This window comes from Hemiscyllium ocellatum, chromosome 4 (genome assembly GCF_020745735.1).
Source record: "Hemiscyllium ocellatum isolate sHemOce1 chromosome 4, sHemOce1.pat.X.cur, whole genome shotgun sequence".
In the NCBI taxonomy this organism is placed as follows: domain Eukaryota; kingdom Metazoa; phylum Chordata; class Chondrichthyes; order Orectolobiformes; family Hemiscylliidae; genus Hemiscyllium; species Hemiscyllium ocellatum.
The window spans coordinates 48,102,266-48,126,751 of NC_083404.1; the positions used below are offsets into that span (position 1 = coordinate 48,102,266).

Genomic DNA, 24,486 nt, shown 5'->3' on the forward strand with positions numbered 1-24,486 from the left:
TATTTACGTTGTCAATTTAGATTTAGTGTTTGGAAGTTGCCGTTTCCAAACTTGAGCACATCAAATCGATGGACTTGCAGTTAATACAAAGAATACTTCGATAAATCTGCAGTGTTAAAACTTATGTTGAATGATATGGTGGTGTATTTTAATACGATGAATGCGCAAGGCATATATTGCTTGGATGATGGAGTTTGTGAATGGGACAGACAAACATCAGTTTGAAGATGCAGATACATAAATCACTTTAAATTTTGACCCACAATAGTGATGGGGTGGAAAGAAAAAGGCATTTGAGCAAGATTAGATGCATCCAAAAACATTGAAGACCAGCGGCACGGTGGCTCAGTGGTTAGCACTGCTGCCTCACAGCGCTAGGGTCCCAGGTTCAATTCCAGCCTTGGGCGACTGTCTGTGTGGAGTTTGCATATTCTCCCTGTATCTGCGTGGGTTTCCTTCAGGTACTCTGGTTTCCTCCCACAGTCCAAAGATGTGCAGGTGAGGTGAATTGGACATGCTAAATTGCCCATAGTGTTAGGTGCTTTAGTCAGAGGGAAATGGGACTGGGTGGGTTACTCTTCAGAGGATCGGTGTGGACTTGTTGGGCCGAAGGGCCTGTTTCCACACTGTAGGGAATCTAATCTAATCATGAGTGAAATTGCAGGGGAACTGCCCTTAATTTTTCAGTCTTCCTTAAACCACTGTGTGGTGCTAGAGAATTGCAGATCTTTACACTCTTATTCAAGAAAGTCTGTAAAAATTAGCCCAGCAATCATAAAATGGTCAGATTAACTTATGAGCTGGGGCGATTTCTGGAAACAGTATTTTGTGAGAGAAGTTTATAGTCTCCTCAACAAATGCAGGTTGATTAGGGAAAGCCAGTGTGAATTTCTTGAGGGAAATTGAAGTGTTACTACTTCCCTGGAGTTTTAAAAAAAATTTCACAGAGAAGATTGGTTTGTGCAATGTAATTGATGGTGTACGTAGACATCTCAGAATCTGTTTGTTATACCATTTAACCGTCTGTTGAGCAAAGTTATAGCTTGTGGAATAAAACGGTTAGTGGCAACGTAGATATGGAATTGACTAAATAATAGGAAACAGAGTTAAGATTCAGGGATATTTTCCGAGTTGGAGGAAGGTCTGGACTTGAGGTCTTGGGGGATTTTTGGGATTCTTGCTTTTCATGATAAGTATTAATGATATCAATCTTTGTGTACAAAGTACAGTTGCAAAGCATATGGACCATACAAACTTAAAAGTGTCATAAGTGGTGAGGCCAATCATGTAGAACTTCAAAAACATTGAATGTTGGCAGACTGTGGGCAGATAAGTCCCAGATGAAGTTCAAAGTGAGGAAACGTGAAATGATTCATTTTGATATGAAAAGTATCAAGTATCAAATAATGGGTATAGTTCTGAATGTAGGTTTGCTCGCAGAGTTGGAAGGTTTGTTTTCAGATGTTTTGTCACCATACTAAGTAACGTCTTCAGTGAACTTCCGAATGAAGCCCTGAAGAACACCAGTGCTTCATTCTGAGGCCCACTGAAGATGTTACCTAGTATGGTGACGAAACATCTGAAAATGAACCTTCCAACTCAGTGAGCAAACCTAGACCCAGAACCTCAACCTGAGCTACAAATCTCAAAACTCACTAATGGGTATAGTTTTAAACAGGGTATGGAGAAGTTGGGTCAAGGTGTGCAACCATTGAAGATGATATGAAAGTTTTAGAGAGTGGTTCATAAAATATACAGTAGCTTGGGCTTTTTTTAAAAAGGCATACAGTATAAAAGCCAGGAACCTTACACCATAAGGACATTATGCTGAACTTTTATAAGTTACTATTTTGGCCTCAACTGGAAACTTGTATCTAGTTCTCAGTGCCACACTTTGCAAATAATGTGAATAGTTAAGAATATTTCCAGGGATGAGGGATGAAAATAGATTGGAGAAGTTAAAGGTGGTTTCTTTGGAGAAATGAAGGCTGAGTGGAATTTTGGTAGGGGAGTTTAAAATCATGAGGGATCTAGACAGAGTAGATCTGGAGAAATTGCTCCCACTCATGAAGGGTTAATGAATGAAAGGGTGCAGATTTAAAGTAATTGGTGAAAGAAGCAAAAATGTCATGAGGAAAAGTACTTTTGAAAGTAGAAATTGTTTAGGATCTGGAGAACGCAGTCATGGTGTGGTGGAGGCAGGTTTGACCGAAGCATTTGAAAGGGAATTAGACTTTTCTGGAAAGGTGAATGTGAATGGTTCTAGGGAGACTGGCGAATTTGGAGAATCAGTGCAGGCAAGGTGAAGGGACTTAAAAGATTTTGTGAAGACCCTCTTCACAAGGGAGCTGATTGGATTCGTTATGGGTGTGTTCAGTGAGCTGTTGGTTTGTTGGTGACATTGTCAGTGCTGTGTCGCCTGCTGTGAAGCACTGCTATATTTATGTGGTTCTGTTTGGTTCTGGTTTTCTGTTGCAGCGGTTTGTATATTGGGTCCAGGTCAAGCTGCTTGTTGATGGAGCCCAAGGATGAATACCATGCTTACAGGAATTCCCTTGCTGTTCTTTGTTTAGTTTGTCATAATATCGTTGTGTTGTCCCAGTCAAACTCATGGTTCTTGTTGTCTGTGTGTATGGATACCAGGGAGCGTTGGTTGCATCGCTTGGCTGCTAGTTGATGTTCATGGATGCAGGTAGCTAGCTGTCTGCCTGTTGGTCCTACATCGTGTTTAGTGCAGTCATTGCATGGGATTTTGTAAATTCAATTTGTCCTGCACATAGTGGGTATGGGGTCCTTTATTCTGGTGAGCTGCTCACTGAGAGTGGTTGCTGGTTTGTGTACTGTCAAAATCTCTAGTGGTGAGAGCCGTCTGGTTGTCAGTTCTGAAATGTTTTTAATGTAGCCAGTGCATTGGTGATGTGTGTTGTCATTTTGGTGTTGCTTGTCCACCAGGCATCTACTGACTCAGCTGTGGGGGTATCTGTTTTTGGCAAAGACTGTGTATAGGTGTTCTTCCTCCACTCTTTGCAGTTCCAGGGTGCTGTAGTGTTTTGCTGCTGTCTTAAACAGGGTCCTAATGCAGCGTCTCTGGAAGGGACTCCTGCTCTGTAACAATTCTATGTTTCTGAGATCAGTAAGGTAATTTAAAACAACAAACAACCCCTTGTGTACACTTCGAAAAGAATAAAATTGAAAAGCATGGAAGCTATGCTAAATAGTAGATAGAACCTCGTCAGGTCCACATTTTTTGAAAACTGTTGAGTTCTAGTCTCCATTTTATTAAAATGGTTGCAGGTGCTCCAGAGAGGTTATGCTGCAAAGATGATGTATAAAGATGACACTTGAACCGAGGGTTTATAACCAGGAGGAAAGATTTTGTGTTTTCTTTCCTCAAAAAGAGAAGGCTGAGAGGTGACTTGATGGAGAACATTAACAAAAGGACTTGGTCGATTGGAATATGGGGATCATGTCTCCACTTGGGGGAGAAACTAAAACAAAAAGGTCATAAATATAAAATAGCCACTAATAAATCCAATAACCAACCTTAATAACGCCCCCTCCTCCAAAAAAGGGAGCTATTGAAGGGAATGGCATTGATGCATTTAAGAGGAAGCTAGATGAGTACATATGGGAGAAGGAAATGCTGTTAGGATGAGAATAAAATGAGTGAGAGAAAGCTTATTTAGACCATTACTGAAGGCACGGACCTGTTGTGTCAAATTGTATGTTTCAAGATTTTTTGTGATAATCTGCAGGGTACCATCTAATTTATCAAAACATGAACAAAGAGGTTGGACTGCCCATGGTTTGCTCTATCGCACTTGATGCATGGACCCTTACGATCTCTGTTATGCCCCTCTGTCTGTCTTATTTGTATTATCAGTGTGCACTGCTGGGTATTAGCTGTGATCATTGATTAATCATCACGTTCATATCCATGAGCAGTGAGGGAAAGTAGAATCTGAATTGTACTTAGTTTGATCCTTTTCTCTCCTAGCCTGCAAAATACTTTGCTGGTGATCAATTTCTTTGAAAACTAAATTTGGAAAAAGTACCTGAAATTCACCAGTGTCTACAGAATTGTACCCCAGCATGAACTTCCACACAGGAGGATGGGAAAGTCCAGATGGGAAATGTGTATTTTGTTCTTAAGATGGCCAGTTTGTATAACATGGGGTTCAGTCCATTTTTAAACCTTACATTTTTCAGATTGCAGAAGAAGAATGGGAAGCAAATGGTGCCCCTATCCACAGCCACAGTTTCTATGATTCACAGTGTTCCAGAGCTAATGGTCAGCTCTGAAGTAAGTGCTTCTAGAATTAAGAAGATGTAGCCACTACACTGCACAGATTTTTGTGTTTGCTTGCTCATCCATTTCTTTCTGTTTTTCTCTCTTTCTCCTTTTCTCTTGTTCTCTATTTCTCTTATTCGCTTATTTGTTTCACTCACTCCCTTTCTCCTTCGTTGGCTTGCGTTACTCTCTTCCATTCACACGTGCAGTCTTTCATTCTCTCTCCCTTGTCCTGTTCTTCAGAATCAGAGTTATCACGGTGCTGAGGTGGCCATTTCGTGTCTGCGCTGGTTCTGTATTCCAATAGCAATCCCCTGCTTTTTCCAATGTTGCTGCATTCCAGTTTATCCAAATAATCATTCCAGTGATCTCTTAAATGTCTCAATTGAATCTGCCACCATGACATTTCCTGGTGATGCATTCCATATCGTAACAACTTGCTGCATTAAAAAAAAAATCTTTTCTCATACCACCCTTGCTGTGTTTTCACATCATGTACATCTATGCCATCTTGTTCTTGGTTCTTTTACAAAAACTGCTTTATGCTATCTACTTTTTGCAGCCTTCTCATGATGTTGAAAACACCACTCTCCCTTGGTTCCTCGCACTTTCTCTTATCCTGCCTCTCTCTTCGTGCTCTCTATAGCTCTTTATAATCCTCAATTGATCATGTTTTCTCTCTCTCTGTTTTTGGTTTGCTTGCTGTCCTTTGCTTACTTTCTCATTTGCTGCCATTCACTGCCTGTCACTTGCTCGCTCTATTTCAATGTCACTTTTTTACATTTTCCTTTGCTTTGCTTGCTGTCTGTTGCTCACTGTCTCTCCCTTTCTCTGCTCTCTGCTCCTCCCACCCCCCCCCCACCCCCCCCCCCCGTTTCTCTGCTCCCCTCCGTTCCCCACCTCTGTTCCCCCACCCGGTTTCCCCCCCCCCCGTTTCTCTGTTTCCCTCCATTTCTCCGACCCCCGTTTCTCTGGCCCCCTGTTTCTCTGTACCCCCACTCCCCTCCCCACGTTTCTCTGTCCCCTCACCCCGGTTTCTCTGTTCTCCACCCCCCGTTTGTCCATCCCTCCGTTTCTCCGACCCCCATTTCTCCGCCCCCCCCGCCTGTTTCTCTGTCTCCCCCCCCCCCCCCCCCGGTTTCTCTGTTCTCCCCCATTTCCCTGTACTGCCTGTTTTTCTCCCCCCCCCCCCCCCCCGTTTCGCCGTTCCCCTGTTTGACCATTCCCCTCCATTTCTCCTATTCCCCCCTGTTTCTCCGTCCACCCGTTTCTCTGTTCACCCCCCCCCCCCCATTTCTCTGTCTCCCCACCCCCCCCTCCCGTTTCTCTGTTCCTCCCACCCTCCCTCCCGGTCTCTCTGATCTCCCCCCCCCCCGGGTTTCTCCGTTGCCACCCCCACCCCCCGTTTCTCCATTCCCCCATTTCTCTGCTCCCCCCGTTTCTCTTTTCCCCCCTCTTCCCCTCTCTCTTCCCCCCCTCTCTCTTCCCCCCCCTCTCTCTTCCCCCCCTCTCTCTTCCCCCCCTCTCTCTTCCCCCCCCTCTCTCTTCCCCCCCTCTCTCTTCCCCCCCTCTCTCTTCCCCCCCTCTCTCTTCCCCCCCCCTCTCTCTCTCCCCCCTCTCTCTTCTCCCCCCTCTCTCTCTCCCCCCTCTCTTCTCCCCCTCTCTCTCTTTCCCCCTCTCTCTTCCCCCCCTCTTTCCTCCCCCTCTCTCTTCCCCCCTTCCCCCCTCTCTCTTGCCCCTCGCTCTCTTCCACCCCCCTCTCTTCCCCCTTTCTCTCTCTTCCCCCCTCTCTTCCCCCCCCTCTCTTCCCCCCCTCTCTCTTCCCCCCCCTCTCTCTTCCCCCCCTCTCTCTTCCCCCCTCTCTCTTCCCCCCTCTCTCTTCCCACCCTCTCTCTTCCCCTCCACTCTCTCTTCCCCCCCTCTCTCTCTCTTCCCCCCTTCCCCTCCCTCTCTCTTCCCCCCCCCTCTCTTCCCCCCCTCTCTCTTCCCCCCCTCTCTCTTCCCACCCGCTCTCTTCCCCCCCGCTCTCTTCCCCGCCCTCGCTCTTGCCCCCCTCTCATTGCCCCCCACTCTCTTGCCCCCTTCTCCCTCCCCCCCCTCTCTCTTCCCCCCTCTCTCTTCCCCCCCTCTCTCTTCTCCCCCTCTCTCTTCTCCCCCTCTCTCTTCTCCCCCTCTCTCTTCCACCCCCCTACTCTCTTCCACCCCCCTACTCTCTTCCACCCCCCTACTCTCTTCCACCCCCCTACTCTCTTCCACCCCCCTACTCTCTTCCACCCCCCTACTCTCTTCCACCCCCCCACTCTCTTCCACCCCCCCACTCTCTTCCACCCCCCCACTCTCTTCCCCTCTCCCCCTCCCCTCTCTCTCCCTTTCTCATCTCTTTCTCCCTGCCTCCTTCTTCCCCCCCCATCCCTCCCCCTCCCTCTTCAACCTTCTCCGTCTTCCCTCCCTTCCCCCCCACCTCCCTCTGCCTCACCCCTCTCTCTCTCCCACTGTGTCCCCTTTTGCACATTCTCTCACTATCTGTTGTTGCTTTGCTGATTTTCCTCCTCCACTCCTTACATTCAGTTGAATGTCTTGTATCCTTTTAAAAATTGTGGAATATTTTGTTCATTGCAGTACATATTTTTACAAATGCTGTTTTAGAACTTTGTATTCTTTTATATTTGTACTTGTACATTAATTACTTTCCATGTACAATTGCTTGGAACTATTGCTTCGGTTGGAGTATGTCTTCAAAGTATTAGAATTCAATTCTGTATATGCATCTCAGGAACAGTGTACACTTAGAGAGTCTTAGAGAGTGCTGCCGTGTAGATTGACTGCAGTGATATCTAAACTGAAGGAGTTGCAGTTTGAGGACGACATACAGAACCTGGGTTGTATACCTTTGAAGTACAAAGGTTGAGGGGTGATGGGATCGAGTTTGCAGTATTAAAATATTGATGTGGTTAGGTGCAGGTACTTCCTGTGATGTAGGATCCAAAACAAGCTAGTATGATTTAAAACTTCACATGAGGTTGACTGAGGAGTGAAATCGGGACAGACGTTTTTCACACTAAGGCTGAGTGAGCTGAAACTTCAAAAGCTGAAATCCATGGATAACTTTTTCTATTGTTTTATGCATCATGGGCATGACTGGCAACCCAGCATTTGTTGCCATCTCCTAGTCTCCCCTTGACAACTTAGTGACTCATTTCAGAGGGCAGCTAAGAATCATCCACCTTGCTGTGGGTTTGGATTTACATTTACATCAGACCAGGCAAGATGGCAAATTTTCTTCCTTGCCAAAGGTTAGTGAATCAGATGGTGTTTTTTTCAGAACACTTCATGCTAGCTTTATGGACACCATTATTGACTTTAGCTGATAATACCAGACTTCATTTGTTAGTATTTAATTAAATTTAAATTCCACCAGCTGCTCTGATAGGATTTGAAACTTTGTCCCTCATGTATCAGCCTGGGCCTTTAGTCTATTCGTCTAGTAATATTGCCACAATCTCTGCCTGAGCAAGATTATTGAAGGATTGTGGTATTTGGATGAAGATTAGCCATATTCTAGTTAAACCATAGAAGATGCTTGAGGCCTGAATGGCTATTTTTAAAATTTCATTTCCTCCGTTTTGACCTGCTGTTATCCCTTCAAAATTCATTGTTAATTAAAATTTACAAGTGGATTTTGATCTTATATTCCTGCTTATTAGTAATCTATCTATTTTACATGCGAGGGCCTTCAGTAAAGTCGCTGTTAATCAAAGCAGTGGCCCTAGATACGTGAATCATAATCAAGCTCATGATTCTGGCAAATTCATCGAGGTCATGCTTCCTGATTGAAGTGAGAAGTGTAGAAACTGGCATAGTTGAATGGCCTTTGACTGTGCTGTAGACTTTGTTATCCTAATAACAGGAAGATGTGAACCCAGAGTGTTCATTCTGACCCGGCTGTGGGGGACAACTGTCTGTAGAGTCTGAATAGGCTCATGCTTGTTTTCTCTTGAAGAGAGATCGTGATGATGTGATTAATGTCTTCAAAACAAGGAAGATATTTGATATGTGAGACTTAGAGAGGTATTTCTCCTTTTCGCGAGTCCAAACCTAAGGTCAGTAAGATGAGGTGGTCAGTAATTAAACCAATATCAAGTTCAGAAGAAGATTCTTTATGCTGAGAGTGGTGAGAATGTGGAAGCTGTCACCAAGGTTCAGATAATCAGCTTAAATGTGTTTAAAGGCACAAGAGAGAGAAAGGAATTGAATAATATGCTAATAGAGTGGAAGGAAGCTCATGTGGACCATATTGTCTGGAATTGGCCTGTTGAACGAAAGGCCTGTATTCTGTGCTGGGCAACTCTTTGTACTGGTATGGAATTTTAAAGATTTACTTCTATTCTCTTTCTTTTTACGCCCCACTACACCCCCAATCTCTGCTTCTCACAGCAAGCTGAACAGTTGGGTCGAGAGGATCAACAGTGGTTACACAAAAACCGGAAGTTAGTTTTGATGGTGGATCTGGATCAGACTTTAATCCATACGACGGAGCAGTTGTGCCAAAAGATGTCCAATAAGGTGAGGTGCTGGTAATAATCTCTAGCTGAGCAATGCCTTTGCTCTGGAGATGGCGCTGTCTGGTTGAAGCTTAGTCTTGCAAGAAGTTACAACACATTCCATTTTCTCTGATGGTCATTAACTATGACCTACATGCACATATTTGGAGGATTATTCTCAAACAAAACTGAACCATGTGAAGTGGTATTTATAATGGTTGATCAAAGGCTTGGTGAAAAGAGATTAAAAGAGGAGAGTTGGAGCTAATATCAAATTAAATCAACTCTTTATCTCTTTGCTGAGGTCTTCACTCCTGTGTAACTGCAGTCTTGCTTATTCAGCAGTGTTTCTCCATCGCATGATTGAGAGATTTAATTTGTTGCGTGGCCTGACACTTGTGGGACTGTTTGAGATTACCAACCAGACCTCGTAATTTACCTAACCTAATCTTTTGCTTTGTTTCCAGACCAATATGTTTGCACTTCACTACCATGGGGGGCTTCTCTGACCAGTCCCTCCCTCCTTTCTTCTTCCACAATGTCATGAGGCAGAACACATTATGTCGCCCAATCTGGCCACACAAATCAGCTGAAAGGAATGGCCGTCCGGCATTTCCTTGCTACTCTTTCCTGCTTTGTACTCTTCTAACCCTCCTGCATGTTCCACTGAGGAGCCGAATATTCAGTTGTCAGGGTATGTTGTGTAGCCTATTCTTTCTTCTCCTTTTGGATTTACTTCACAGCTTAATTCGTAGCACTGCAGTGCCTCATAAATTTCTGTCTGTTTAACCTGGCCTTTCAATAAACTTGTATGGTGTCCAGCCAATAACAATCAGTGATTGATATCTTCTCATAAATCTGCTGTTGCAGCTGTGAAGCTTAACTTTAGAAAAAAGACTAATCAACATTTCTCGTCCTTTCTTTCTTAACTCGGCCTCTCAACGTTTCAGCTCTCAAGAAAAGTTCTCCACTTATCCATTGTCTTCTACAGTTTTAAAGGACATATATTTCATACCTCATTGAAATTATTTTGGATTCTCTGCTATAGAATTTGGGACAACAACTCTGGAAGATCTCTTGCTCTGATAGCAACTAACTCAGTGTCCTCTAGATATTTGCCATTAAGTTTTCCTTTGACTTCACTTCAGTCTACCCTGCTTCTGGTAACTGTCTTCATTTTGTTGTGTCTGTCCTCACCCATCAACAGCTTTCTTACCTTTACATTGTTTGGTTTAAAGTTAAGGAATTTACTGTTAATTCTGAAATGATCTTGAAGTTTTTGACCTAAATATTAACTGAAAGCATAATTTTCAGTTTGACTTGTGACCTTGTTGGTTGATTTGTTCCTAAACATTACTGTCAAGCACTTTCATGATTCATTCGTCATTGAGGTTGTTACTTTTCAAAACAGATCGCTCAGAATTGTACAGAGCCAATCCGATTACATTAGCTCAATTGTAAGATGTATCTAATCTCCTTATGAATCACAACCCCTCTGTGCTGTTGATGGTTTAACCTCCAGCTTTTTCCGTTTCACCCAGGCTTCTGTTCTCATTCCGACTGTTCCTCCTTATCTCTGACTTGTACCATTCAAGACATAACCCTATCTAATCTCTTGCAAATGATTCATCTCCGGCATTCATTAACTTCCTGAGATTGTGTGCCCTCTGGATCTCTCTCAGTCTAATCATTGCATACTTGACTAAATTCTATGGAACACTGAAAATTGTTTAGTTCTTTTCTTGACAGCGACTGCTATCATCCCTTTCCTTTGATACCTCCAATTATTGTTCACCATCTGCCCTTCTTGATCTGTCTGTTTCTTGTTACCTCGAATAGAAGGTTCACCGTATCCAAGGTTCCATGTGTGGAAGTCACTTCCTGTCATCCTCATGGACAGGATACAAGCTAACATTTAAATTTGTTTCTGTCTTTTTTTTTGTCTGTCTCTAACTTACGACTAATCTACCATTATACCTTTCTGTTGTTTAATGCATCGATACTGTAATTGTTTACGCAGCGAACTGTCTTCTGTTACAATTAAGATCTGTCTCTCAGTCTCTTATTTGAACTCCTCTTTCTCATGACCTCTGAACTATGGAAGCCTCACCTTCTGTGTTTTTTTTTCACCTTGCTTGCAATCTGCAACCTCCTGCACTTCAAACACAGCAACTGTTCGTAATGGAGGGCTTTTGCCCGAAACGTCGATTTTGCTGCACTTTGGATGCTGCATGAACTGCTGTGCTCTTCCAGCACCACTGATCCAGAATCTGGTTTCCAGCATCTGCAGTCATTGTTTTTACCTAACTGTTAGTAATGCACCTGCATTTTTCTCTGACGTATCTTTTTCTGGTGTTCAGTTAAACCCTGGTGTGCCAATTACTCAACCATTGATGCCTATATTTTCAGTTACCCCCAGTAATGCTTTCCAACATTTTACCTCTGTCTTTTCTTCTAAACCACTCGTTAAAGTCTGCCCGTATGACTGGTCGTCTCAAGTGCTTTGATCTCCCATTTTAGCTGACCGCCACTGCTGTGAAGACCTTAGGATGTTTCAAACATGCTGTATAAGTAAAGTTTGTGTTGTTGACCGTCACCTTAACATGCATTTAAAAACAGTAAATGTGTTATAGACCCCTTCACCTGTGCAATAATGAATAGGATGTCACTATGCAATCTCGAGAAGCATTGCAATGTAATGCTTATTGCGTAATAAAGTAGTTTTGGATAATGTGGAACTGCCGTGTCTACCAAGAGCTTTTGTGGTACGGGAGGTCCTTACGACTCATTGCAGCAAAATTCATTGCTTCACGTATACGTCCCTGTTCTATTAGTGAACAATTTTTGGTATTTGTTCAGCTGATTTGTATGTAAATTGTTATTTCAGTGTGTTTTTTGATCTTTCATATTTGCCAAATATTTCTGCAACATTTCTCCTTGAAATAGCGAAGGCCACCTGGTTAAAGCATCAATAATTAACTGGCTGCAATTTCTGTATAATCTGAAATTAATTGTGATGCTGTTAGTTCTTTGCAGTTAGGTTATGTGGATTTATAGTGCTTCTGTGTTTTTTAAAATCACCTGCAGGGAATATTCCATTTCCAACTGGGGCGGGGAGAGCCAATGCTACACACTCGACTACGACCTCACTGTAAAGAGTTTCTGGAAAAAATAGCAAAACTGTACGAGTTGCACGTGTTCACCTTTGGCAGTAGGCTCTACGCGCACACAATTGCAGGTACGTGGGAGGGAAGTGGCTGGAGAGATGGTTTTAAAACGTGGGATGCAATACTGAAGTCAGTTATGAAGGGAAGTGGCCTGTTGTGCATCTTGAGAATGATCAGCGATAGTGATATGGTTGCCTCTACTGAGTATCACTTTATATACCAGATTTATTGATAGAATTCAAATTCTACCAGCTGCTGTGGCGTCCCCAAGATTATTAGCCGAGTGACATTACCACTATGCCAGGATCTCTCCCATTTGAAGTAACATAGGGAGTGTAACGTCTTGGTGCTGTCAGCTCATTACCATGTTTTCGACATGAGGTGCACTCATTGGCTTTCTGAATCAGCAAGAGGGGCCTGGCTTGTTATTTCCTTGGGTGCTTAAAGCTAACCTGCATTGCTTGAAGTAGAATTGTATTGTGGTGAGTGAAGGTGCTGACATCTTGCTGAGCTTTGCAAGACAACAAGAAATAGCAGACCATGGAGACTGCTAGCACCTAGGTTTTATTTTGTGGTCCTTCAGAACTCGATAAAGGAGGAATGCTGTGGGCCAGGAGCACCTTGTGTCACATGCTAACAAGGAGCACGAGGCAAGTGTCTGAGCTGACTGCTGAGGATCTTGATGTGATGTTGCAGGACGTTGAAAAGCTTCACCACTAGTTTCAACCATTGAAATTGCCACAGCTGCTTCCCAACAATCTCTTGTCAGTCTGGCCTTGCCCACGATATTTAATTGCTTCATTGTCCCCTCATCTCACACCTACATCTCATCATTTAGAGACATGACCATCTTGCGACCTTGACTGCTCCATCACCCAAACAGGAATCACCGTGGTCACTAACACACTTGCTGCCTCTTGTGGATTAAATGGCAGACAAGTGGAGGTAGCAGGAGCCAGCTGGTTGGGCTGGAGAAGCACACTTTTATAATCAAAACCCTATTGAGGAGATGGCACTGAGTTATTGGAGGGATTGTTGCAGTGGTCATGCTGAAAATATTGAGGATGTTGCCATCTTTATTCCTAATGTTCCTCTTCCTCACATCCCATGCACCTCCTACTTTCCCCTTATTTTTGGGCCCCTGAATGGGAAAAGGGACAAGAAGTCCAATCTTCCAAGGCAGTTGAGGACCAGCAGGAAGAAAGTGACATTGAAACTGTTCCATCAATTGATTCCACATTCACAGCCAAGACTGACGCTGCTTATGTTGTAGAGCAATGGTTCCCAACCTTCTGAGTAATACAGCACACTTCAATATAAGACAAACAGTTTCATGGCACACTCACTTTTCTCAGCTGAATTGATCACACATTTACTTACATTGACTATGGTTATGTTTGTACTTGAGACGTTTGCAATATAGTACATACAACAAGCTAAGGAAGCATTAATGTTTCAAATCCATTGAAATAAAACACCATCTTTGATGCCAGCAGTTGGATGTGAGGTCAGCTTTGGAGGATTCCGTAGAGGACTGTGATGGGTAAGTTTATGAAAGAAGACAAAATGTTTGGTGACAAGGCCAGGGAGCTTGGAGGAATCTGTCACCTTCTTGCTTTAAATTTATATCCCCTGTTTATTGATGCCTCCGCTGATGTTTCTATCTGTCCTATCTTTGCCCGTTAAAATCTCCTGTACCTCTATCAGGATCCTTTGCAACCTTTATTGCAATAGAGGGGGTCGTCAGTTTACGAACTTCCACCTTGTAATCTCGTACTTATGAATGCCATTCCATAAATGCTTTTAATTTTTAAAGACTTGACATATATGCATTTGTACAGAGCTTTTGATTGTGCTCTGAGTTATGAACAGATTCCAGAATGGAACTCATTTGCAATTCGGGGACTGCCTCTAGTTTGTAAATGGCTGATGCAGCTGAACTAGTGTTGGACCTCATCGTCACTGGTGGCCTTTTGAGAACGCTGACTGCTAAAGTAGGAAATGTTCATCATATTACTGAATATTTGCTTATGTAGGGGAGCTGGAATATTTTGGCTGTCGGTGTGGCTTGATATTTATGCATCATTCAGGGACAGGCCATGGTTCTTTTGTGCAGAATTAGACATCATGAGTGTTTTGCAAACCTTCTGCTGAGTGGGAACAGAATTGCCACCATTCACAGACTGTAGATCATGTGTATTTGTGGTGGTCAGCGGAAGACACTAAGGTCAATACTCACTGCCGTATGGACCATAAATAGTGGGGAAGGGTTAGGGTGCCACTACAGTACAATTGCACTTCTAGGAATGTAGGTTTGCTTGAAATAACCCAAGCAAGTAATGAAGCTGGGCCCCTCTTGCTGATGCACAAAGCCAGTGGATGCACTTCATGTAGGAATCATGGTAATGAGTTGATAGCATCAAGATGTTACACTGCTGTGTTACTTGGGCAAGATGCTGACATAGTGGTAATGTCACCTGTGCCAGTAATCGCAATCCTAGGCTCAGTCTCTTGGGGGCAGGGGTTCGAATCCCACCACAGCAGCTGATGGAATTCGAAATCTATCAATAAATCTGGAATATAAAGCAAGACTGAGTAATGGCAACCATAAAGCTATTGTTGATTGTAGTTCAAAATCCATCTCGTTCACTCGCGTCTTGGGAAGATATCTGTCACCTCTACTTGCCAGACCTGGCCCACGTGATATCGTGATGTGAATCTGAGTAAGTTTCTTGGATGTTAACACTTTTGGAGCACAATTTGGAAAGTCAACTCAAGATAAGGAGTTTCATGGTGAATGGTAGGGCATTAAGGAGTGTAGTGGAACACAGGGACCTTGGAGTTCAGGTGCACGGTTCTCTGAAAATGGAGTCGCAGGTAGACAGGGCAGTGAAGAAGACATTTGGCACACTGGCCTTCAGTCAGGGCATTGAGTATAGGAGGTGGGAAGTTATGTTGCAGTTAAATAGGACATTGGTGAGGCTGCATGTGGAGGATTGTGTTCCATTTTGGTCGCCTTGCTATAGGATGTTATTAAACTGGAAAGAGTGCAGAAGAAATTTACAAGGATGTTGCCAAGACTCAATAGTCTGAGGTATAGGGAGTGGTCAGACAAACTAAGATTTTTCTTTAGAGCGTAGACAACTGTGGGGGGGGGGGGGGGGGGGGGAACCTTAGAGAAGTGTATAAGATTGTGAGAGGTATGGATAGGGTGAATGCACTGAGTCCTTTTCCCAGGGTTGGAGGATAGAGGACTAGAGGGCATCAGTTTAAAGTTGGAGAGGAAAGAATTAAATGGAACCGAGGGGCAACCTTTTTACACAGAGGGTGGTACACATATGGAAAGAGTTGCCAGCTGAAGTGGTTGAGGTGGATGCCTTGACAACATTTAAAAGGCATTTGGACAAATATATAGATAGGAAGGGATTATAAGGATATGGGCCAAGTGCAGGGAGATGGGTTTAGTTTAAATGGGCGTTTTGGTTGGCATGGACCAGTTTGGACTGAAGGGTCTGTATCTGTGCTATAGGATGCTGTGACTCTAACCTGAATATTATTTATATTTGGAAGATTTTTATTTTACATTGATATACAATTTGTCTTTACTCCAGAATTCTGTATCCATTCCTGGAAAGCAAGTTAAGTATTAAAAGTGAGATATACCAAGGTTCACAAAGCTATTCATGAGGATTATTTTGTTTGTAGGGTGTATTCGAAGTAGGGAGTTTAGTATTGCCTCAAGGTGGAGACAAGTACATGGAGTTATATGGGCCCTGATTGGAGAAGATTTGATGGAATCGATTATTCTTCCTTGATCTTAATCAGCATATTGTTAAATTAACTGAAATTTACTTGTTGAGGAAATATCTGACGTTTCCTCTGGTGGTGTTGGGTAATATTTTGTTGCTAAACTAAATATTAATATAAGAATTTAGAAACAAGTTGGCTACTCTACTTTGTGTCCATTGCCAGAGATTTAACTTTTGCCAGTAGTGGTCTTTTTGTTGCTTATCAACGTGCACATGTTCAAATTTCATTTGGTTTGAAGGTTTTCAAATTATGTAATTGTAATGTTCTCAATGAACAGTTGGTGGCAGTATCAGTCTGAAGATCACAGCATTGTTCTAGCAATTCCATTAAACAAGCTAGCCCAGGAATGACCACCTTTATTTTATTTCTTAGAAGGTTTGAAATGCTGTGTTTATTTTTGTTTCTAAAACAGCAACATCACCACTGATGAGGGATCTTGCAAAATCTTGTATTTGGCACTGCTGTTGAATTTCTGTTGAAGTTTAGACATGGAACCTGGATAGGATTTAAAGGAAATGAAAATTGATTACTTTTGGAAAAGAATTTTAGATTCTCACTATCCTTTGTGTAAGGAAGTACTTTTTTAAAAAAATCATCCTGATGGCTCTAGTTTTGATACCCCCTTTATTTGCCCCCCATCACACCTAGAGGAAATAGTTTTATTCATTTGAATACCTCAGTTACATCACTCCGTAATCTTCCTCATCAAGAGAATACAAGCCATTTTTATACAATCTGTCTTCATTGTTTCCTTAGTCCCTCTATCATTGCTATGCAGGCTGATTCACCACAATGTTCTTTGGGCATAAACACATTGCTATAGTTTCCCACTCAGTCTCACTAGGCGATGCAGTTAAGAAAATTCATAGATTGCATAAAAATTGAAAAATGAGGAGGAGCGCTGTAAAATGTAGGGGGATTTTAGTGGGCTGGTTAATTGGCAAATGGAATTTAATCTGGCAAAGAGAGAGATGGTGCACTTGGGAAGGGCTAACAAGGCAGGGAATTATAGTTTCAATGATAGGTCCCTGGACTAATGAGAATGAGAGGGACTTTGGTGTGCACATTCACAGATCCCTGAAGGTAGCTGGACAAGTAGATAGTATGCTTTAGAAAACATATGGAATTCTTGCTTTTATTACTCAAACTGTAGAATCCAAGAGCAGGGAAGTTTTACTGGACCTGTATAAAATGTTGGTTCGGCCATGATTTGGGTCAAAAAACTGGTGTCCGAAAGATGGAAAACAGTGTGGGGGAGAGGGAATTCCAGAGTTGGGAACTTGCCGACTCAATCCATGGCCACCCATAAGCAATTGCACTCCAAGATATTGGAGAGGCCACAGCTAGAGGAGTGCGGAAACTCAAAAGGATTGTAGAGTTCTAGGAAATTATGGGGATAGGGAGGGGCATTGCCCATGGAGGGAATCTGAAAACAAGAACAAGAATTTTAAAATCAAGACTAAAGTAAGAGTGGAATATTACAGAGACTGGAATTCTGAAATAAAAATCAAATGCTGGTGGAACACAGCCACTGTGGCAGCAGGTAATAGAGAGTCAAACAGTACTAACATTTAGAGTGAAATACAACTCTTCTTCAAACTCTTTCTTTCTCCATGGGTACAGCCAGATGCACTGAACTTTTCCAGCACTTCCTGGTTTTATTTAAAGTCAATATATTGCTCGAATGGAGGCAAAGCAGGTCAGTGAGTACAGGACTTAGTGCAAGTTAGCACATAATACTTTTTTTGCTTTTTATCACGTGTATGCGGAGTAGGGAACGTTATAATCAAATGGACTGTTCCTAGTGTTGAAGCGGTGAGGTTTCTTCAGGGAAGGGTAATGGTATTCAAACCTGTGTGCCTGCCCTGGGATCTAAAAGTGCAATGAGCACTCTTGTCTCCTGAACTCCACTTAATGGAAAAGAATGAACATCTGGAAGTTGGGTTTGTGGCGAATTAACTGCTCTTGTTCCTTCCTTGCCAAGTTGGTTCAATTGTCTGCCAGCGCTCTCCGTCTAGGCTCTCTGTTGTATGAAAACAACTGTATCTGTGCCAGCCCTGATGTGATGCTACTCCAGAAGGAATCCATGTCTTTGGTTGGGGCTAAGGAATTTTGAAAGATTAAAGCTGTAATGTTTAGTGTACCATCTGAGCTAGTATTTTGATGTAAAGAGAAACAGTGGGCTCCTGGGTTAGTGAGTGGACATCTGCCAGGTTCCTTAATTCTGATGTTGCGTAAATAAGGGCAGAAATATATCATTCGACCCCTTGACCCTGCTTTGCTATTGAATAAGATATCAGTTGACCTGTTTTGTTTCATATTTCACATTCCCATCTTTCCACTGCCAAACAATAACCTACCCATCTCATCTTAAAAATGTTCAGTGACGTAGCCTTGGCCAACTTCTGAGGCAGAAAGTCCCAAAGTTGTAGAGTCTTCTGAGAGAGAAACAAAAACATCCTTATCTCTGTCGTGGAAGGGAAATGCCCAAGTTTAAGATAGTGCCCCTAGTTCGGGTCTGTAAACAGTCGCTCTGTGTCCATCTTGTTATGATTTAGACGTGTTAAAGTCATTTATTTTAGAGTTTGAATATTGAACGAATGATAAATGGGTTTTGGTCTGTGTGTATGCCTGGCTTCAATGATTAACTTGTTATTGGTTTTTAAGGTCAGAGGAGAAAGATGTTAAGGAAGTCATGAGCGCAAGTGTTTTACACAGGGTAGTTCATGTGTGCTGTGAACGTCCTGAGAAAGTGGTGGATATGTGTATAATTACAACATTTAAAAGCCATTTGGTTAAGTATATGAAAAGGAAAGGTTGGTAGGGATATGGCGCAGGAGCAGATGGGTGGGACTAGTTTAGTTTGGGATTTTGTTCGGCGTTGGACTGAAGAGTCTGTTTCTGTGCTGTATGACTCTAATATTACATAAGTATGAGAGAGGAAGTCCCTGGGTGATAATGGGGATTTGTTTATGTTAGTTTTACGAATCAATGAAGTAAACATTGAAGAGCATTATTTACTTTCATTTAAACAAACCAGTTTAGCTTAGGTTAAAAACCCATAGATAGGATTTGTCGTCAGTTGGCACAAGTTTGGATTTACGGGTAAAATACAGTTCTTCCTGAAGAAAGGTGATAATTCAGAACAGTTAGGAAACAGATATCTCAGTGTAAGGATTTATTCTGAAAGTTCCAGACTAGAAGTGCTTGGTTAGAACCTCAAAAGTGTTATTCAAAGCTGACAAAGTCTAAACTCAAATGTATGACTAACCAAGGAAGAGGCTACCAAATTCTCAAGACGGGAATTGAAAGTAACAGCTATGGTAAACTATAGATTGGATAGAGGAGTCAACTCTTTTTGCTCTTTCAGTGCTATAAAGTGATGGTGCTGGGATAGATGGGATTATAGCATTACTGTGTGTTTCAAAATCTTACAAATTATGTTGCGATGTGACTTGTCCAATATTATTATCAGCTGAGATCATAACAAGTCTAAGCTTGTATGGAATTTAAATTTGCTAGACATCAGAGGAGTCTGCGTCCATCTGCTGGTTCTGGCCATAAAATGGCCGTGTTCTAGTAAAGGTCATTTGAAGCTGGCTTTATATGTTGCTGGGAGATTTGTAAGTGGAAGCTGGATCACTGGATTATTTGACATCTTTGAGTAAAGCTAAACTGAGAGAATTCGGTAAATTGAAAGTGAGGTAAAAACAACATCTCATAAGGATGAAAAGCTTCATCTGATTATCCAACATTTAGAATTGGAAGAAAGGAAAACCTGAATTAGGGATTTAGTGAGATAAGAAAAGACTTGAGCTGGAAGAAAAAGCACAGAAAGGTGACAGGTGAGGAGATAGAATTAAAAAAACTTGAACTCCAAACATACAGTGAACTTAGTGAACATGAATTAACCCAAGAAAAGCTAGAATAAAGATGGAAAGAGGAGGTAAAGTCTTGGATGATCATCCTGATTCCAGTGAGGATTTTGATTTATTTGAAAATCTGTGTTTAGTGCTTAAATTTGCAGAGGATGCAGTGGAGCAGTATTTTACCTCAATGGAGATGATTACTAGATAGATGAAGTGGCCACAATATGGTTGGACCTTATGTTGCAGAGCTTTTTAACCAGTCTATCTATGATTTTATAAGGCAAAATAACACTCTGCAGAGTACAAAGCTATCAAAAAAGCCAATGCTGGTTCTGGCCATAAAATGGCCGTGATTATGAAATGTAACAAGTCAAATCATAGAATCCCTACATTGTGGAAGCAGGCCATTCAGCCCATTAAGTCCATACTGACTCTCCAAAGAGCATCCTATCCCTGCTCTATCCCTGTAACCCTGCATTTCCCATTGATTTGTGGGCGGCACGGTGGCACAGCAGTTAGCACTGCTGCCCCTCAGCGCCAGAGACCCGGGTTCAATTCCCGCCTCAGGCGACTGACTGTGTGGAGTTTGCACATTCTCCCCATGTCTGCGTGGGTTTCCTCCAGGTGCTCCGGTTTCCTCCCACAGTCCAAATTGTCCGTAGTGTTAGGTGAAGGGGTAAATGTAGGGGAATGGATCTGGGTGGGTTGCACTTCGGCGGGTCAATGTGGACTTGTTGGGCTATAGGGCTCATGCCCGAAACGTCGATTCTCCTGCTCCTTGGATGCTGCCTGATCTGCTGCGCTTTTCCAGCAACACATTTTCAGCTCTGATCTCCAGCATCTGCAGTCCTCACTTTCTCCTTGTTGGGCTGAAGGGCCTGTTTCCACACTCTAAGTAATCTAATCTAATCTATTCTAATCATAACCCACCTAGCCTGAACATCCCTGGACGCATTAAGTACCCAATCCGCCTAACCTGCACATCTTTGGATTGTGAAATAAAACCAGAGCACCTTGAGGAAACATATGCAGGCAAAGGAAGGTTATGCAAACTCCTCATAGCCAGTTGCCTGAGGCTGGAATCGAACCTGTGTTCCTGGTGCTATGAGGCAGCAGTGCTAACCACTTAGCCACCATGCCATCCTCAGGGAAGCAGGAGTTCTGTCAGATATCTATGATGTCTGAGACAAACAGGTACAGGTGCAGAGGTGGTTATGTGGAAATCCACAAAGAAATTGGAGGAATTGAAAATCTGCAGCTGGAAGAGATATTCGTTTTAGAGACAGACAATAGGATGCCAAAGTAAGAAATGAGAAAGGCTGGAACTAATAGGTAATATAAAGAAATTAACATACTTCAAATGTAATAAGATAGAACATGCCAAAAATAATTGATGAAATTTAAAAGGGAGACTAATTACAAAGTCAGGAAATCGAAGGATTCTACAGTATAGAGGGAATCAGGAAAGGGCATAGGTCCTAAAACTGTAGCAGTAGTACAAAAAAGCATGTTTCTTTGGGATCTATTAAAAAAAACATAGAGTAGCTGATGAAGGAGCAGTGCTCCGAAAGCTAGAACTTCCAAATAAACCTGTTAGACTATAACCTGGTGTTGTGTGATTTTTAATTTTGTCCACCTCAGTCCAACACTAGGATCTCCAAATCATCGCATATTGTATTAGATTAACGTATGACCTGGAAATTGAAAAAGTTATGGTGGGAATAATGGAACAAAAAAATTCTACAGAATAAATTTACTTTACTTTGCAAAACGATCTGGCAGATTCAAGAATATTGGCTTAGCTAAGGGCAGTGCATCAGACAGTGGAGATAAAAGAAACTGAAATGTTACAGAAGGAACATTCTGGGCTGTTTTCTGTGTGTTCAGACCCTAGAACTAAACAAGAAGAAAAGCAGCCTATCAAAAAGGGAGATGAATTGGAGATTGTGCTATTGGATGCAATTTTTGAAACTTTAACTAAAATGAATGAAGGTAAAGAGAATAAGCCTGATATATTTAACCTATCTTCTTTAATAGAAATGCAACAAACCAGATTCCGAATTGAAAGGGTTATATCAAACATCTAATCAGAAATTGAAAGCATTAAACAGGAAATCGAGACTACCTCAAATACCAGCCAAAGGATAGTGGTTAGTCTCAACTGAGTATTGTAACAAAATTTTATGAACAAAACTCAATATTCTAATGCTAGAGTCACACAGATATTATGAAAACCCAGGCTAAAATATCAAAATATTTTTATCACCATGATTATATAAAGATATTTTGGACATGCTATTTGTCAGGTAAAAGGGAAACTTTAATTTTAAATTGAAACTGCAAAAAACATAGAAAGTATGTGTCATAATATCATTTAGCCCTTCGAATCTGCTAAATGTGGTCATGGCTGATCACCTATCTCAGTACCCTGTTCCCACTTTATCCCCAAACCCTTTTATCCCTTTAGTCCGATAAAAGCTATATCTAATTCCTTCAAGGAAATATTCAGTATTTCGGCCTCAATTGCTTTCTGTAGCAGAGAACTCCACATGCTCATCACTCTCTGGGTGAAAAAAAATTCTCATTTCAGTCCTAAATGGCCTACCCAGTATCCTTAGACTAGCTCTGGTCTGGACTCTCTGGTCATGGGTGATGTGCTTCCTACATTTGTCCTGTGTAGTCATAGAGTTATAGAAATGTACAGCACAGAAGCAGACCCTATGGACCAACATGTTCACGCCGACCAGATATCCTAACCTAATCTAGTCCCATTTGCAAGCAGTCAGCCCATATCCCTGTCAAACCCTTCCTATTCATATACCCATCCAGATACCTTTTAAATTTTGTAATTGTACCAATCTCCATCACTTCCTCTGGCAGCTTGTTCCATACATGCACTATCCTCTGAGAAAAAGCTTCCCACTAGGTCCCTTTCAGATTTTTCCCCTCTCAACCTAAACCTATGCCTTCTTGTTCTGGACTCCCCCACCCCAGGGAAAAGACCTTGTCTATTTCCTGGTAGAATTTTATACGCTTCTCTTAAAGGCATTTGGGAGGATCTTTATAGATTGTGCAGGACACCAACTTCAAACCAGAAATAGGAATCCTTATCTTTTGACATTGATGCATATTTCCACTAAGCTTTTCAGAGGCAGTGCCTTTAGGAAACATAGAAAATAGGTGCAGGAATAAGCTCTTTGAAACATTACTCTCAAAAGTGATAATTTAAACAGTAGTTCAATATTCATAAGATATGGATCATTCAAAGAAATACAGTCAGATCAAAATTAATGTTGCAGATGTTCAAAAAGAATTGATGACTAGTTTGGGAATACAGTATTTTATATCTCCTGTTTATTAACTATGTTCTCAAGGTACATTGGAATGATGGAATCAAACTTTGAAAACTTGACAGCTGGGCTGACAACTGCCCCAAGTTCTACCCGCGCTGAGTTATGAGAAGCTGTTCAAACTGGGTGTTGATGCCAGCAATATCGGTGTGGTGGCTGATTTACCACAACGTGATGTGATGGGGTTCAAGCAGACTATCAGTTATTTTTCAAAGAAACTAATCACGTGTCACCAAAAATGGTCAATGATTGAGAAAGAGATAGCAAGTCTTGTAACTCTCCATCATTTTGAAATATGCCACACAACAATGTGGAAGAAACTGCTGTTTATACAAATCATAGTCCTTCAATGTTTTTGCAAGTATTTCTGGTTTAAAAACTTGTGATTATTTCAGTGAAGCTTAATTTTTCAATTGTGAAATTGTTCATGTGCCTTGAAAAGGAAATGCTACAGCAGATGCTTTATCGAGAGCATATGTTAAGGACATTGGATACAGCGGTGCAAATGGACTTAAAATGAGTTACACAGCAACTGTATTTTTATGTTTGCTGTCAATTTGTTACTATTGTTAATGTAACATAGAAATAATATTAAGGTAGCTTTTGAATGTTGAAAAAACTTCAAGGAGACATTTTTGTTCTTTATTGGGAGGTGTAATGTAAGATACAGGATTCATATAAATATTATTTACTTTAGAGTTTTAAATTTGAATTATTGACATGTGGTTTTGGTTGGTTTGTTTTCAGTTTGAAGAATAAGGAGTTGACTTTTTTTGCTGAAAAAAATCCAAGGTTTGGAAAGCTTTTGTTTTCCGTTCATAGAAGTCCTGGTTGAAGTTCAATATAAAACACAATCCGTCCTGAGAAAAGAAGATTCAGAACATTTGCTGAATAGGTTATCTTTGTGTGAAGATCTTTGTGTGAAGATTTTAGTTTGAAAGTTCCAGGCTAAAACTGTTTGGTTATCACCTGGAAGGTGTTATTCGAATCTGACAGAGTCTAAGCTCTGTGATAAATTAATCAAGGAAGAGGCCACCAAAATCTCAGAACTGGAAATTTAAAAAAACAGTTTGGTAATAGAAAAGTGAACTCTCTTTGGTGTTTGAGTCCACGAAGTGATGGTATTGGGATAGAAGGGATTATAATTCTAGTGTGTTTCAAAATCTTTCAGATTGAATTGTATGGAAATTGCTTGGTGTATTCCATTTCATTTCTTTTTTGTTTGTAAAATAAACTTCAGTTTTTTTATTAATGCCAAATCTGGATTATTGCATACTTGAGTTTCAGTGAAAGATCACCTTGCTACATTTAAATGAAGCACCATATATCACGCCAGATAGCATTCTGGGATTTGACTTTCCAATAATAACTTGAGCTGGTGCCATAGAACTATTCAGGATCTTCAGTCAAGACACTTCTCATACTTTTAAGCTCCATGGAAGGAAGCCCTGCCTGTCA

The 24,486-nt window shown here is 41.7% G+C and overlaps 1 protein-coding gene across 1 annotated transcript in view; it reads left to right on the forward strand.

Annotated features, from left to right (window-relative positions):
- Positions 1–24,486, forward strand: part of ctdp1 (CTD (carboxy-terminal domain, RNA polymerase II, polypeptide A) phosphatase, subunit 1) — a 285,579-nt gene that overhangs the window by 30,421 nt on the left and 230,672 nt on the right. The window contains exons 4-6 of the mRNA XM_060823127.1: positions 4,210–4,303; positions 8,726–8,854; positions 11,920–12,070. Of these exons, the coding sequence (XP_060679110.1) occupies positions 4,210–4,303; positions 8,726–8,854; positions 11,920–12,070 (374 nt within the window). The remainder of the gene's footprint in view (positions 1–4,209; positions 4,304–8,725; positions 8,855–11,919; positions 12,071–24,486) is intronic.